Source organism: Haemorhous mexicanus, chromosome 1 (genome assembly GCF_027477595.1).
Source record: "Haemorhous mexicanus isolate bHaeMex1 chromosome 1, bHaeMex1.pri, whole genome shotgun sequence".
In the NCBI taxonomy this organism is placed as follows: Eukaryota; Metazoa; Chordata; class Aves; order Passeriformes; family Fringillidae; genus Haemorhous; species Haemorhous mexicanus.
Window position 1 is genome coordinate 29,583,765 of NC_082341.1, and position 15,809 is coordinate 29,599,573.

The following is a 15,809-nucleotide window of genomic DNA, read 5'->3' on the forward strand; positions in this document are numbered from 1 at the left end:
TTAACTCCCCCTCAGACTCTGTTAGCATTTCTAAAATGTTTTGAAACATAGCAATATTGTTATGGCTGTAGCACTGATACAGGTTCAGGAATATTAAGTATCACATGTTTTTACCTTCTGTCTCTATTTTTCCTGTAGTCAGATGCCTTCTGAGAGATTGTATATATGGGGCTTGGGAATGAAATAAATGGGTTTTTTTTTCTAACAAAACATACCAGCAAATGGGCATGAAAAGCGCTATTTCTTTAAATATGTTTTCCTTTTGCAAATGGTATATAAAATATAAGGAGTCAGAATGTAAGTTTCTGAAGCAGCAGTGTTTAAATAGTGTAGTAAATGAATAGTAAGCTGATTTTCTGCAGCACTAGCCATCTAGGTAGCATAAATGGTCCTGCAGTGGTGGCAGCAGACCTAGTAGGTACAGTGCAGAAGGCTTTCAGCCTTAGGACTCAAACCCTATGTTCTGGGTTTGTAGCAAGGTATTCAGACAATATATGAATATGTAGCAGTTTCATATGCTTTTTTCTCCCAGTGACTTTCTGAAGATCATTTGGGGTTTTTTAATCCTTCAGAAAGATTGCTGCTGCGATAGTGCAGTCAAATGCACATCCTGTGTAGCCTGGAGACTCAGCAGTATTTCCTGTTTCTACCTCAGTAATGTGTAATTAAGCAAGTATCTTTCAAAAGTAAGGAGCCTCCCACGCCACTCCATCTCTTCAATTTGTACTTGATTTTAAGTGTCCAAGTCATAAATAATTTGCCATTAACTGGGAAAGGGGCCATTTACACTGGTTTTTGTGCGGGGAGGGCAGGGAAGAAAACTGCATCTTACTTCCAGTTCAAGCTTGACTGACTTAAACTTTCAGCTATTGGCTTTCATTACACTGCTCTATTAAACGACTGTAAAGTATCAGATGATGTTGCCTAGCATAGATGCTTTCATGAAAGTTTCTTAATTTCATTAGTCAGTAAGTAAATAGATGGGAAGTCTCCAGCTTCTTTGTTAGAAAAAAGTGTTATCCATCCCACAGATCATTGTTGAGACACCAAGAATGGATGGTAAGCAAATGCCATTGAATGCTTTCCAAGATGGGGCATTTGCTATAGTGATTTTTAAGGATCATTTCAACTTTTCTAGGTAGCTGGACTTTCATAAATTGACAGTGCTTTTTAATTAGAAATGCCTACAGGAGTTAATGTTAGCAGTTCGTAGTGGATTTTGTGATTTTTGTTAAATGATGCATTAGTGGTAGGTCAGGGTGCCTTGGCCACTTATGTATTGTTCAGTATATTTTTCTTAAGAGATAAATGTGTGCATGCACTGGGAGGGGATGATAAATGTGCTTTGCCGTCTATTCCTTTGTACTTTCCCTACAAGACTCTTGGAATCTGGAAGAAGTATGGTTCCTCTTAGGACTGCTTTGAGCAACATGTTTGGTTCATGGCTGTTGATAAGAACATGCACTTCACATGGAGTGGGTATTAGCTTATTTGTGTAACTGGACATCATTTTTTCCCTCCACTACAGTGAAACACTGCAATATGAATGAAGTGTTGACTTTTCAAGTGTGGATACAAGCAGTGTTTTAAGTGAAGTAACAGGTTGTTCCCACTGTTCATTCTTTAAAAATGTTCTTTCCATTCTGTCAGGAGTCATAGTTGGTTATTTAACAGAGAGCATTCCTGTCTTTTTAGGAACTATTTCCAGCCAACCGGCAAAATGTGGACCATTTTGCCAAGTATTTTACTGAAGCAGGTCTAAAAGAGCTCTCAGATTTCCTTAGAGTTCAGCAGTCACTGGGGACTCGTAAAGAACTTCAAAAAGAACTACAAGAACGTCTCTCTCAGGAATGCCCAATTAAGGAGGTAAAAGTGGTTTTTTACAACTTTCTGTTTATATAATAATAATCAAAGACCTAAATCAACATTAGGTAGAGAGGAACAGATTTCCTCTGTTTTTCTTTAAACTATTTTAATTTATTCATCCATTCCCTCTGTGCTTAAGACTAAAGCAACCAAATATCCTCTATATTTCCAAGTGTAGTTGTCTGTGGGATGGGGGTGGTTTTCCTTCATTTATCCTTGAGAATGTATTTCCTTTAACTGCATTAACTGTTAGGTTGGAGGGGAGGGTCAAAATCTTGGTCTAATTTTGTTTCTTAATGCTTCTACCCCATGATGTTGGAAATGACTACAAGTGTTTGGAAAGTCAGTATCATTTCTGGTTCATTAGAAATGTCCCTTATTTCCTTCGCCAGGTAGTGCTTTATGTAAAAGAGGAAATGAAAAGAAATGAGCTGCCAGAGCCAGCAGTGATTGGTCTCCTTTGGACCTGTGTCATGAATGCTGTGGAATGGAACAAGAAAGAAGAGCTGGTTGCAGAGCAGGCCCTCAAACATCTAAAGGTATATGCATGGATGAAGAGGAGAAGAATGCTGTGAATTCACAGAATATATGCTTTGGCTGTCAAAGTTTTTTACCTGTTTAAATCCAGGAGATTTAGATTTTTGAAGGTTGATGCTGAGCATACCAAGCATTGTGTATAGTCTGACTTCTGTCAAATGGATGCTGAGGACTGAGGTAGTTCAGATCCTTGAGTGCCCTGAGTCCCACAGTGCCAGGGCAAGCAAAGGTGGTCACAGAGGTGAGCCTTTCTTCCTTGTGCTTTCCCAGGGTGCCAGGGCCCTGAGAGGCTCCTTGCACTGGGGCAGGGCTAAGCAACTGCTAGGACTCAGCCTGCTCAGACCTCACTAGTAAGCCTGCAGGAACTGCCTTTGCAATGTCTTTGCCAGAAGCTAAGACTTTTTGGGAGCATGGTGAGGCAGCACCTGTGCTGGCTGTGCAGAGGGCTGGATAGATCCAAACAGGAATGCCAAGGCCAGAGTCTGTGAATTGGTTGTTGCCAATGTTGGCTGTGGTAACTGGATACTCAGTGACCTGTCATGTGATAAGCCAGGAGCTGGCTTGGACTGTGTGTACATACAGTGTGGTTACTCTGATCCAGCTACTGTCCTTGAGGATGAGGGAACTGAATACATGGAGACAGGCTGCAGTATTGCAGTACCATCACTGCACATTGGTACAAAAACTCTAAAGACCTTGGCTTAGAAAAGAAGCACCAAACCAATGCAGAAGCATCAGTCACTGCCATCATTCGTATTCCTCCTCTAAGTCTGAAGTAATTGTGCAGTGCAAGACACTGGGTCTGAGAGCAGAAGCTTTTCAGCAGACTCAGTCTTTTAAGCAGGTAATCTCTGACCAGGAGAATACTCCCTCATAGCCAGGGCTTCAGAGGTTTGCCTTGGAACAGAAGCAATCTGGGATTTATTCTTTATGGTAAAATAGATCTTTCTTCATATTGGACGTGTCCCCATACTTGGGTGTTCCCATGTTGGTTTAGCTCCTACTGCTGTTGTCCTTTTGTCTGAATTTGGTTTCCCAATATCTTAGAAATGCAGTCGCTTGGGATATTGTGTAGTCTTTGATGGTAAGACTGAATGCCTTCAAGTTTTCTCAAGTGGCTCAAATAGCAGGAGAAGGAAGATAGTTTCCAGAAGGAGGAGAGACATTGTTTTTCTTGCTCCTTTGATGTAAAATTTGATTATCTCTCTTTGAGTTGAAACAAAGTATCCATTGAGTTTTATTGTCTAGTACTGCAGGGCAAATTAACAAACACTTTCTGGAATATTTGAACTCTGGGAAAAGAGAAACATAGCTGGCTTTGTACAAATCCTGTTGACTGGATGTTTAGTCCTGTGCATCACCCCAATGAATTAGGTAAGGTATCTTGTCTGCATAAGATAGGGATCTTTCTAGGTACATCCACTTTCTAAAAACTGAGGACAATTTGTTTGTGGTATTTACTGTTTGCACTCAGGAGTAAGATTTTAATAGAAGCAATAGAAATAGAAGTTTAGACTTTCATCGCTGCTTCTTTACAGCTCAGTCTTCGAAAATGAAACAGCATTTTTCACATCCCTCCACTTAGGATAGGTGGAGACAGATCGTGGATCCTTCTCTTAGGCCTTTCAGCTACCTCAGTGTCTGAGCCAACTCCAGAAAGTGGATTAACAGTGTTAGGATGAGACAGAGCTCAGTTCTGCACCCTCCTGTGTGTCAATGTCCCAGGAAACAGTCAGGGAGTTGCTTTGACCTGGTGCTGTGATGAGGCTGTGTATGAATACATACTTGATGTGTGACATGTCAGATGGTGGGATTTATTCTTCTATGGCTCCATTCTTGTATCACAGGTAACTTTCACAAAGCACATTGCCAGAGCTTTGACATCTGTCTCTAACTTACCAGATTCTTTGAATAAGTTGTACACAAGGCACCCCTGGTGAAAAGATGAGATGGGTCAGAACACAGAGTGTTGACCTGGTTCACAGATCTTAAAAAGCCTTGCTGGATGGGTGGCTACCTAATAGCAGGGTTGAGGCGAGCAGCCATGAACCAGCATAGTTGGTCAGTGCAGTTAAAGTCATGTGTGCCATCCATATGGCAGGACCAGCAGAAGCTGACCTCAGGAGGAGACAGGGCAAGCTGTTCAACCCTGGATCTCACAGAATAAGCTCCTCATTGTCCCAGTAACCTCACCGTGACACTGGAGGGGCTTAGTGCCTCGGCCGCCTCCAGTGCACAGAAGAGATGCTCTCCATGGGTAAGGAGAATCTTCCAGACAATTCTCACTGCAGGCAAGGTTCTGGTGAACTTCACAGCAGTGTGGGTGCTGAGCCCCTGCTCCCTAACATGACACAAATGGAAAATAATGCCATTTGCTCAGCCAGCAATAAGAAGGTTCCTTAGTCATTTAGACATCTGTAAAACTCATAACTGTGAGCCTGTACCAGTTGAGAAGTAAGGGAGGAATGTGAAGGGGATAAAGTCAAATGTGGTAAAAGGAAGACAATTTACTTCCAAACTGAAAACCTAGGATTTTTTATTAGAAGTTATTAATGTTTATAGACAGCAGCACTTCACAAACATGTGGATGGGGGTGAGTTCTACTGAGTGTATTAAATAAACCAACTGCACTGTATATTGCCTTGCCTACCCACAGTTTGCCTAAATACCAGCTCAATGCTACAGGGGCTAAAAGGGGAAAAAGAGCTACTCACAGCCTGCACAAGTTTTTCAGTGCTCTTACCAAAGCACTGACGTTGTTTCTAAAGATGTGACTATACCTTCCAGGAGTGGAAAAACTTGGCCTCTGGTGTTAGCTACATGTAGCCATTTTAAGGGAGTTCCTTCCAAAAGTACTAAATACTGTCAGCCTGCTGAGCTACTTGTGGCTGTTTTGATTTCATGCTCTCTTAAACAGCTGATAATTATTGCAAAACCCATTTTGGAACAACTTTTCAAATTTCAGTTGATTTTCATGTGTTTTACTAATTATTTCCATGGACCATATTGGATAAAACCCTCAGGATTAGCCCTTTGTGGAGAGGTGCTGAAGTGTACTTTTAAATATGCCCATCAGTGCTGTGGGTAATGGGTGGTTTGTCACCTAAGACCAGCAGTAGCCCTGGTCACTCAGACTACAGCTCTGTGATCTCAGGCCATTGCAAGTCCAGCTGGAAAATGCCAAACTGGGGCTTACTGAAAACTTGGAAGAAAGGCTGATAAGTGCAAGAGCAGATGAAATAGTAATATGCAATGTCTATTTGGCTAGGGTCTCTGAAGATCAAAGGTAATTAAACTTCATCTCTGAAAAATGCTCTTAATATTATCTTAATTTTAAGATTGTGGTCTTAGCTGAACTCATCACAGGCTAAGATGACAGGAAATTGGAGAGATACGGATATAAACACTAGCTTTTAAGGAAAGATAGGGTCCTTCAGTGTAATTTTTAGTTTTAAGATCTGAAATAAGAGGGGAAAATTGCATAACTATTAAGTTTTTGCTGTATTTTTTATCATATTAATAAACACCAAAAAAAGACTATGATATGTACCACTACTGTCTTGTCGGAGTAACATTAGCAGTTAATACTGTGCTTGGAAAATGTTGCTGATTACCAAAGGCTGTCATGATATTCTCAATTGTGGTAATGAGAAAAAATAAGGACAGTTGATTGCAGTTAATTTACTTTATTTCAGTTTCCTAGGACTTCTAAAACCCCTGTGAAACTAGAGACTATTTTTCATGTATTTCATCCTGGGATGTCTTACGTTATGAACATCTGTAAAGCATCACTCCTGAATGAACAGAATGCTTCATTGTGAAATGTATGACAGAAGTAATGCCAGATTGTGGGCTTTATAAATTGATTTTACAGAACTCAGTAACTAAGTGGTACTGAATTTTAGCTTTGTAAAAGCATGCAGGACATGCTACAAAAAATCATGGATATTTGTGTATACGCATTGTATGTGTTTTAGAAAATGCAGTGTGCAAGTAAATCTAAGCTTTCAGTGAAACATTTTCAGGGATGAAATTCATGATATTTATTCTAAAAAAGTTCATTTTTAAGTGTACTGACATGCATTTTATTTTTTACCCTCTCTTCCTTTCAGCAATATGCCCCCCTCCTTGCTGTGTTCAGCACTCAAGGCCAGTCAGAGTTGATTCTACTCCAGAAGGTGCAGGAGTACTGTTATGACAACATCCACTTCATGAAAGCCTTTCAGAAGATAGTGGTACTCTTTTATAAAGGTAAAAGTGTAGAATCCACTCTTGTATTCTGTGCTTGGATTTTCAGTGTCAGCCACTGTCTTATGATATTTAACCAAGTAGTGCATATGAGAAGGCTGTGTTGGTGTTGAACTCTGGAATACTTTGTGGTTTGAGAGTTCAAAGGAGTGTGTGGCAGCAGGAAAAGCCAAAACAAGCCCTTGTCTCCCTCTGTTGCTTTCACCCCATTCAAGAAGTGTGAGCAGGATCAAGCACTGTCCAGTCATTTCAAGTGCAGTTTAGTCCTTGTATAAAATCACTTCTAGGAAGACATTTCTATAAATTTCTGGCAGATTTCAACAGACCAGAGCTTGGTTTTAAGAAACCTTGAGAGTGCAAACCCTCCTAGCAGGAAGATTTTTCAGGGGTTTGGAGTTGGAGGTTTTTTTTTTACTCACTCCCTACCAGAAGGATCTTTTCTTATGCTTCTTTTCCTGCCAATTTTTTGCAGGTGCTATAGTTTTGATGGATTTCATTTTTATTGTGAAATTGACTTCTTCACAAGTTTATTCTGATCAGGTTGTCATAGAGACTAATGGTCTTGCACTGCGTGTGATGGGTGGGTGCCAAACAGTTTGTTCTTAAATTCTTGCTATAAATAGTTGGAGGAGAAAAATCAGCAGGAGTAGAAACCTAATGTTGATCTTTGTTCACCCTGTTGAGTTCAGGTACATGTTCAAGGCAACTGAGTTCCAACTGTTATAATAATTTCATGGTTTTAGAAGGCAGAAGGAAGTGAGTCATGTGGATTTATTTCTGTTATGCTTTCAATATAGCGTGGCCTCCATGATAAATGAAAAAGCAATGCACCTTGTCCTTCTGCCCTCCAGTTCTACAATTTGTAAATACTATTAATGACCATAGAACAACTTGAACCTGCAAGCTGCTGCAGTCACTTGATTCAATTTTCTTTGGAAAAGAACATTTGCTTTGGACATGGTGAATGAGAGGCATAATTGCTGTGCACTCAGAGCATAACTGATGGTCAAGCCAGAAATAGTCTTGTGTAGGATTGCTTTCAGAATTTTTGTAGATTCATTACTGTGTTAGTCTGCAAGAGCAGTTCCTGAAATTCCAAAGCATTCTAAAATCGAAAATCAATCACTGAATTGTACTTTAAACTTAGTATGCTTGAAGAACCTAGTTCCCATCTACTCTGCTCACCCCACATGTGCTTGTTCTGACTCAGGAGATTAGGTAGGCTTGTTTGGAGGGCTGAGAAGACTTCAGCCTCAGGCCTACAGGTGCCTCAATACTGTTTAGTATTCACATAATGTCTAGAGGAGTGTTTGGAGTTACCGTGTGGTCTGTACAATATGTGCTGTGCCTGTATTTCTGCATGGAATCGCTGGGGCAGGCGTGCTGCAGCACCTGCCTCTGCCATCTGATGCAGTCATGTGGCAGCACAGCTGCCAGCCCTTCCTGGCCCTGTTTGGGCTAAAGCTGGATCTGCCCTGTTTGACAAACCTGCTGCCTGCTGGCAACTGTTTGCCTGACCTTACAGCCACTGCCATAGGGCCCTTCTGGGTGCTGGATGCAGGGAGCATCAGCCCTGTCTTGTTTTGGCAGCTTGGGAGTTAAAAAGTGTCCATTAGGTGAGGACACTTGTCAACCAGGGAAGATTCTGGGAGCGCTAGACCTTCAATTCCTGTTTCTTCTACATGACTCTATTGAGCTTTAGTGGCTCATGGTGTGGTTTGTGCAGTGCTATGCTGCCTGCCTCTCCTTTGTTTCAGTGCTGGTAGATTTCACCCTCTCCTCCCCAGTTCATATCTATCTACTAAAAACAAGCCATCGAGTCTTTTTAGAGGCATGCACTTTATTTAGGTAACTTCCCAATGACAATGTATGTTCTGTTTCCTAATAGAGGAAAAAAAGCCTTCCAAAGCTGTTACTGGCTGTGTCAGTGGTGAGGGAGCAGCAGACACCCCTCTTCCCCTTTCTGTTGTTCTTAAGTGTAACATGCACAAGGTCTGGAGAGGTTTCAGGGTCCATAATGAACTTCATCTAGTGACAAATAAAGGTATCTGAATGGGCAGATAAAAATGCAGCTTTGTACCAGCATGAATCCACATTCAGTTTGTTGCTTGTTACTCATTATGAGGGAGTGCTTCCTGGGCATAAATATAGTCAGCAGTGATGATAGGCACCTAATGCCAGTCACGCTTTGACTAATTTAGTTCTATGACTACTCTCATCAGGATGTCCAGCATCTTGCATCTCAATGCTTTCCATATTTCCATCATGAAATAGCCCTTGGATTATTTTCCTGTGAATTACCTGGTAATACCTAAACATGTTGACAGCTGGGGCTCATTAGCACCTAGAAGATCTTGAAAGTCTGTGGTGTGTTGATTTTTTAAAATTTATTATTCTGTCTCTAAATAAGATGGAGCATCCATTTTTTTCCCCAATGTAAACCAAAGCCCTATTTTCCTTTAAGTAGCAGCAGCTTCTTACTGACTCATAGGTATAATTTGCAAAAACAGTTCTGTAGTTGGTTAAAGCTTGTTAACATTATTATTATTATTATTATTATTACTCTACGCTTGTGTTCCTAAGACAGTATAGAGAAAAATAAACTGTCCAGTTCCATACTGTTCCCCAGCTATGATGTTGCTTCTCTGGTTTTCACTTTAAGCCAGTACAGTTGTTTATCAAAGAGCTGCATTTTAACCAAGATCCAAAAGCCAGTTGCAGAATAAGAATTGCTGAATTCTGAGTGGCACTCAGTAAGTTTGTTGGCTTCTTTGCTTGCATTGTAAGATGTATGTTGTTTGCTAGTTCCTTCTGTGTTGCAGTGTGTCCCTTCACTGTTGGGAAAATAATCACTGTTGTTACTGGTATACCTGATATATATCATGTTCACCCTTTGATCCCCTTTTTTAAGTTTGTGTATATCTTTGAAATTTCAAACGTGAAATCCTGACACTGTTGAAATTAATGATTGTTCCTTTCATGAGAATCAGAATTTCACCCTTTGAATGGCAAACACAAAGCCTCTGTGTACTTTTTCATTAGAATTCAAGACAACATTTACAAAATACAAGAAGAAATAACTGATTGCAAGTGCATATGAAGTAGGACTCTGGTTTGAGGTATAATTAGACCTCAGAGATACTCTTTTGCGGTACAAAGATACAGCAACCAAATGATGCAGACTGACAGAGATTCTCAAATTCTGCAGGGAACACTTAGAAGAAAGGAATCTTCAAGTTTCACTTCATACAGGAGTTTTGTTTTTGACGGATTACAATTATCTTTAAATATCTTAATTATTCAAGTACTTTTTGTGGTACTTGATGCAAAATTTTCCTGGGAAAAACCCAAAACAAACCAGAAGGGCCTTAACTGTACTGTGGGTGACATTCCTTGCGCCTTGTCTGAAGGCTCTGTTCTCCCAGCTGAGTTAGCTGCAATAAAGTTGAATTTTGCAGATTGATTGACTGTGTTGGCAGCTGCCAGGGTGTGCTTTTCCCTTTTCTGCCCCTGGCTATGTGGTTTGAGTTAAAAGCAGGAATTCATTTGAACTGGGTGATTGAGTGCAAAGCTGAGACCTGAACTTAAGTAACTTTCCAGTTAACCCTGAAGAAAAGAGACTAGGCTGTTCAGTCTCTCTGCTCTGCAGCTTCTTTTCATGAGGGACATCCCTGGAGGCTCTGGTCGTGGGTGGTTTGAGTGGCAGTTGGCTGCACCTGCAGGAAAAGCAGCTCTCTGGGGCTGACATCACCTGGGACTGCAGTGAGAATGATGTGCACACGCCCACAAACTGCAGTGCTCAGCTTCAGCCATTAAAATATATCTATAATCAACTTTAATGAAGAATAACTACATATATACAAAATGAGTCATTCCCTTCCTCCTCCTTCCATTTTCCCTTCCCACTGCTTCAAAGCAACCTAGAGGTATGATTAACTACTCCCTGCCCTGCATGATTGTTGAACTGAGCATCTTTGTGCAGGTGGGAGAATGCCATCCCTTATGAGCACGGGAGGCATGAATAACATAACATTTCTTAGAAATTGAAGGAGCGTTGCAGTTGTCCTTTTTGTAGGTCAGGGCATTTTGTTCTTCTCTGCTAGGGTAGGAGGTTTATTGCCATGGAGTTAAATACAGGCAAATTTTTCGTCTTCCAGACTTGCGAGTGTTTTCATCTTTGAGGCACACAGTGAGATTGCATGCTGCTTTTATCAGATTGGGGTTTTGGGAAGGGAGGGAGAAATTGCACTTTCCCCTTTGGCCACAAAACATTGAGCTTACAGGCTTCAAATAAAAAAAAGCAGGAAGCCAGACTCGAGTCCTATTACTTTTGAACTGAGCTGTGTGCCTACCTGAGGTGTTTCCTTGTACAGTATCATAGTGTCACCTGTCATGAAGCTTCAGCACTTCTATACAGCAGCTTCATACTTGTGAATGTCCACAGTGCCCCAGAGCTTGAGCTTTACTTTAGCTTTTTTGGTTGTTGGTTTTTTTTTTTTCCCCTGAAATCTCTCCCAATTTTCTTTGCCTGTCTTATGTGCCATACCCTGAGTAATTTTGCAGATATAGTTGTGTGAACTTAAGGACTCTGAGGTAAATGTAATCTTTTTACATGCACTTCTACATTAAACTGAAAGTTCGTGAGTCCATGTGAAATATTTTCAGGTTTGCTAAATTAAAATCCAGACTAATTAAATATTGTAATGCCTTTGAGCTGCTACTAAGGACTACCAGGAAGTAGTTAATGCAACATGTTCAAAACCTCTTTCTTATCTCCAACGTTTCTGTAATGTTGGAGAAAAAGTTCATTGTGGCAGGTTGTGTTTTCAGCAAGATGGTGGGATTTTTTGGTCCCTCCTGTAGGTTCACTAAGCACAATTTATATATATGGAAAAAAGCCTAGAGCCAGCTCAGTCCACTTTTCCCTGCATTTTCTCAGCATTACTGTCAGCTGCAGTAAACTGCAGAAGAGGTTTTATTTTGGAAAAGTGCCTGAGAGACAAGGTAATTTCCAGTCACACATTCTTACTAAATTCCTAATTTTCAAGGAGATTTCATATTCAGTTACTTCAGTTACTGTTGAATGTCTTGGAATAGTTTTGATTAAGTTCAAACATATCCCTGGTTGCTTACATCTGTTTATTATTCAGCAGCATATGTGAAATGTGTCTCCTCTGTCTCATTTGATCAGATGCTTTGGGGTTTTAGTGTCATTTATTTCAGTTTGTCTTCTTCCCTTCCCTGCCACATCTGCTGTAACTTTAGGCTGAAGCAGAAGGTGATGGTCAGGGTTGGTGCCTTGTTAAGCTAATACCCACTGGGTGGGACAGCACCAAGAAGCTCAGGGAAGCAGTGGAGTACATAAATGTGTTGATTTTGAGCAGGGAGGGTAGTTTGTTCAAAGACAGAAAGAATGGAAATTTTAATGAGGTGTAGAAAGCTGTCTTTAGTCTTTTAATAGAACAAATACAGTTTGATTTTTTTGTTGTTGCTGATGTTGTTGTTTGTTCTTGCCTCTTGTATTACATAACTGCCAAAATGCCATTGTGGATCCCAGATTTTGGCTTTACAGCCATCAATTACTGAGATACTTGGCTTGGCTGGATCACAGAAGCTTTGTCCTGGGGCTAGAGGTCTGTTGCTAGACCTAAATTTGCATATGTTGGTAACAATAAGTGTCCTTGCTATTTATTAGTATTTCTTTATTCTGAATTGTACTCAGCCTCACATGTCCTCACTGACAGCTATTTTGTTCCTGATTATTGACATAAAAATGTCAGCTGTGCTGTCCCTCCAAGCCAATCCCTTAAAATGGGTGGTCTGAATAGTGACTTAAAAACTTATTAGCTAAAAACAATATAAGACCTTTAGGGGAAAATGATTGCAAAAAATCCCTACTGGCTGTTTCTTAAGTGTTCCGTCAGGAGGTATCTGTCACTTCAGACTTCTAGAACCATGCACAATTCTGTGATACTACAGCAAGAAAAAGCATGGCAATTCTTATTGTGGTAACTCTCAAGATGTGCAGGCTGATTATTATATTTCTTTTATCCAGCAATCTTATGTGGTATATTTAAAACACATGAATAAAGAACTCTTCTTGACAGAAGCACAATTTGATACTTTATTTTAAGCCTAAATACATTACACATTTTAGTGCATCTGGAACCCATTATATGCATCAAATACTTTGTATTTGAAGCCTAATATAGATCATGCAAAGCTTGTTCCACTGCAATCATATTAACTGTATGCTGCCTTTAAAAAAATGTTTGTCCTTTCTTGTTCAAAATCTGTTAATCTCTAAAAAAAAATTTTTTTTTTTGTTTTCAAACACTGATCTGTATTTCAGCTGATGTTCTGAGTGAAGAAGCTATCCTCAAGTGGTATAAAGAAGCACATGTTGCTAAAGGCAAAAGTGTTTTCCTTGACCAGATGAAGAAATTTGTGGAGTGGCTGCAAAATGCTGAAGAAGGTATGGGTTCATTTGAAGAACTATGGTCGTCTCTTTGCAAAAGAGATTTTTTTTTTTCCACATTTTAGTTGTACCAGGATATGAAGTATTCAGGACTCAAAATACAAAACGGTGGGCATGACCATCTCAGTTGTTTCCAGGCATGCCTAAGACTAACAACACTTGCTGCTTTTTCAGTGATTATGCTATCCCTGTGAAGTCCTTTATTCATTGGGTATCACTTGTCTATAGATAAACTCTTTTAGCTTCTGCAGGGAGGAACTCTGCACTGATGACAGCATCAAGTACCTTGGTGCTAATACCTGCAGCCAAACAGTTTTCTGTCTCAGTGCCTTTTTTGCTGTTGCCATGTTTAATGGCAGAGAACATGAGTTTGCCTGCACCCTGGCTCTTGAAACTGGCTTTAGCTGAATGGTCAGGTTTAACATTATGTGGTCTGTATTTGCTTTAAAATGGTTCTTTAGAAGGGGAACTAGTTTCTTTCTTAGGGAACTAGTCCCTAACTTGGTTTTCCTCATGTTATTGATAGGAAAATACTTCTACTGAATAAGTTACCTTTCTTTTGCATAGAAAAGGAATTCCCCATCAGTTGGGAAGATAAATCCATGTGTAATAGATATGGATAGAATTATTAGGGTCCATTTGCATCCATTTAATGTAATTAATTTTATAAACTTGGAGGGAATATGTACTAGGAACAGCAATTCACATGTTCAGGTAGCAGTAAAAAAAAATGGCAGCTGCTTTCACACTTAGATTTTGGATGGGCAAGCTTGGTCTAATTAAGCTTTTCTAAAAAATTTTCTGCTTGTGTGCCTCGGCTGCTCTTTATTTTTATCCTTTCCTGCATGTTCCCTCTGCCAGATGTCCTTAATTACAAAGTCCGGTACACACGGAGACAAAATGTTTCTGTAAAAACATGCAGCCCATGTTTGCCCTCAGAAATCTGATCTATGGTGTAATGTTTGTTGGCAGTGAGCCCCTTCCTGTCAGGTGAGCACAGAAATACAATATGATGCAAAGTAGCTTTAGGTTACAAAACTAGCGTGTGTATTCCTGCTTCTAGGTTACTTCTACTTCTTCTGCTTCCATTACTAAATGAACTTTATCTTATGCTATAAAAATATTTTAAAAATTGGTTTGTACATGTTTCATACCTCCTGTAGGGTAACCTTTCTGGATAGGCTGGATGGTGATGCTGATTGATATTTGCAAAGCAAATAGTTTTAAGGGTGCTTCCTGGATAAGGCTAGTACAGTCTACTCATAGAGATTAGAAGAGTGAGCAAATCATGCTGATCCTTTATTAAACTCAGCTCCAGTACACATTGTGGCTCTGTAGATGAGGACCAGAATCATTCATAGCAACATGGTGAAAATTTTAGTGACAGATCTGTAAATGAAGAGCTCCACCGTGGAGGGCAGCAGAGTAAACCTTCATCTCCTGAAGCTGTGTTTCTTTCTTGTTTTCTCTGTTTGATCTGCCAACCTTTCCTAGGAAGTACTAGGTGTGGTGAAAATTTTCTTTTTCGTTTTGGAAGGATATCTTGTTATTTTTATATAATTACTCACATCAGTGTCCTTGTGCAACCTACATGAAGTGTTTCACTCTCTTCTCTTCCAGAGTCGGAGTCTGAAGGGGAGGAGAACTGAGGTGGTTCCACAAAGCACAGTCTCAATCTAGGTTAATGCCAAATGCGCTTGGGAATGCCGTACTGTTCAAGCAAAGAGGCTTTACTTCAGTGTCATACAGAAAACTATAGACTAGACTTTCCTTTTGTTTAGAAGAATAAAGGTTTTTAATGGAGCCCTGAGGCATTAGATGCTTTACTTGGGACTCTACCTCTGGCTCAGTGTACACTAACTTAGGCAAAGACATTCAGCAAGGAGCCATATAGAAAAAGTGAAATTAAATACTTATGGACTCCTTTTTATTAACGGTCTTTTTCAGGTACTATGGTATATGAACACTCCAATTTCTGTTTATAGAACTGTTTGGTCTGTGTTTGTAGCTCAATATTGGCTTGTGTATGTGATTTGACACCACCACATTTTTTTGAATAAATGGCTTTTATATCTTAGTTTTGTGGCATTAGTGTGTATGTAAAGTTCTGGCTTGCCAAAGTTTTTATGATTCTTCAAGTAAAAATTACACAAGAATGGCAACAGGCCATTTTCTTACTTCTTCCTCAAAGAATCAGCAGCTGTAGTTAACTGGTGTAGAGATCACTGCCAAATCTTTATTCCCATCCTTACATACAACTTTGGACAGGTTAACCATATTCTACAGCAAATATTGATCGATTCTGTTCCTTAATTAAAAGAAGATATACAGGAACAAATCTTTGGAGTCCCAGTTTTGCAGGTGCAGTTTATACAAAATATATATAGAATAATATGTTCTGCTCCTTTCAAACTACAGTCAGTTATTGTTGATTCCTGAATTTAGAAAGAGAAGTTGTCTCATTTTAGAAGAATTAGCTTCAAAACGTGCATGACTAGAAGTCCTTACATGTGAAATCTGAAATTTATTTACATCAGGTTTAGAAAAGCCAGGCTTGTATTCTTACAAGGGAAGAGCATGACAGGGCATAGTCCATTAGTGAAGTGTTGTATTTTGTCATAAGAAACCAGTAAGCTAGCAGATAGTACAGATTTTTCTGAGGTCAAGTCAACACTTCATA

At 39.8% G+C, this 15,809-nt stretch overlaps 1 protein-coding gene across 2 annotated transcripts in view; it reads left to right on the plus strand.

The window, feature by feature from the left end:
• Positions 1-15,206, plus strand: part of BZW2 (basic leucine zipper and W2 domains 2) — a 56,287-nt gene extending 41,081 nt beyond the window's left edge. For both annotated transcript variants that reach the window (XM_059844125.1, XM_059844135.1), the window contains 5 exons: positions 1,696-1,866; positions 2,259-2,405; positions 6,516-6,654; positions 13,004-13,126; positions 14,750-15,206. In XM_059844125.1, coding sequence (XP_059700108.1) covers positions 1,696-1,866; positions 2,259-2,405; positions 6,516-6,654; positions 13,004-13,126; positions 14,750-14,778 — 609 coding nt within the window. In that variant the 3' untranslated portion in view covers positions 14,779-15,206. The remainder of the gene's footprint in view (positions 1-1,695; positions 1,867-2,258; positions 2,406-6,515; positions 6,655-13,003; positions 13,127-14,749) is intronic.
• The last annotated feature ends 603 nt before the right edge of the window (positions 15,207-15,809 follow it).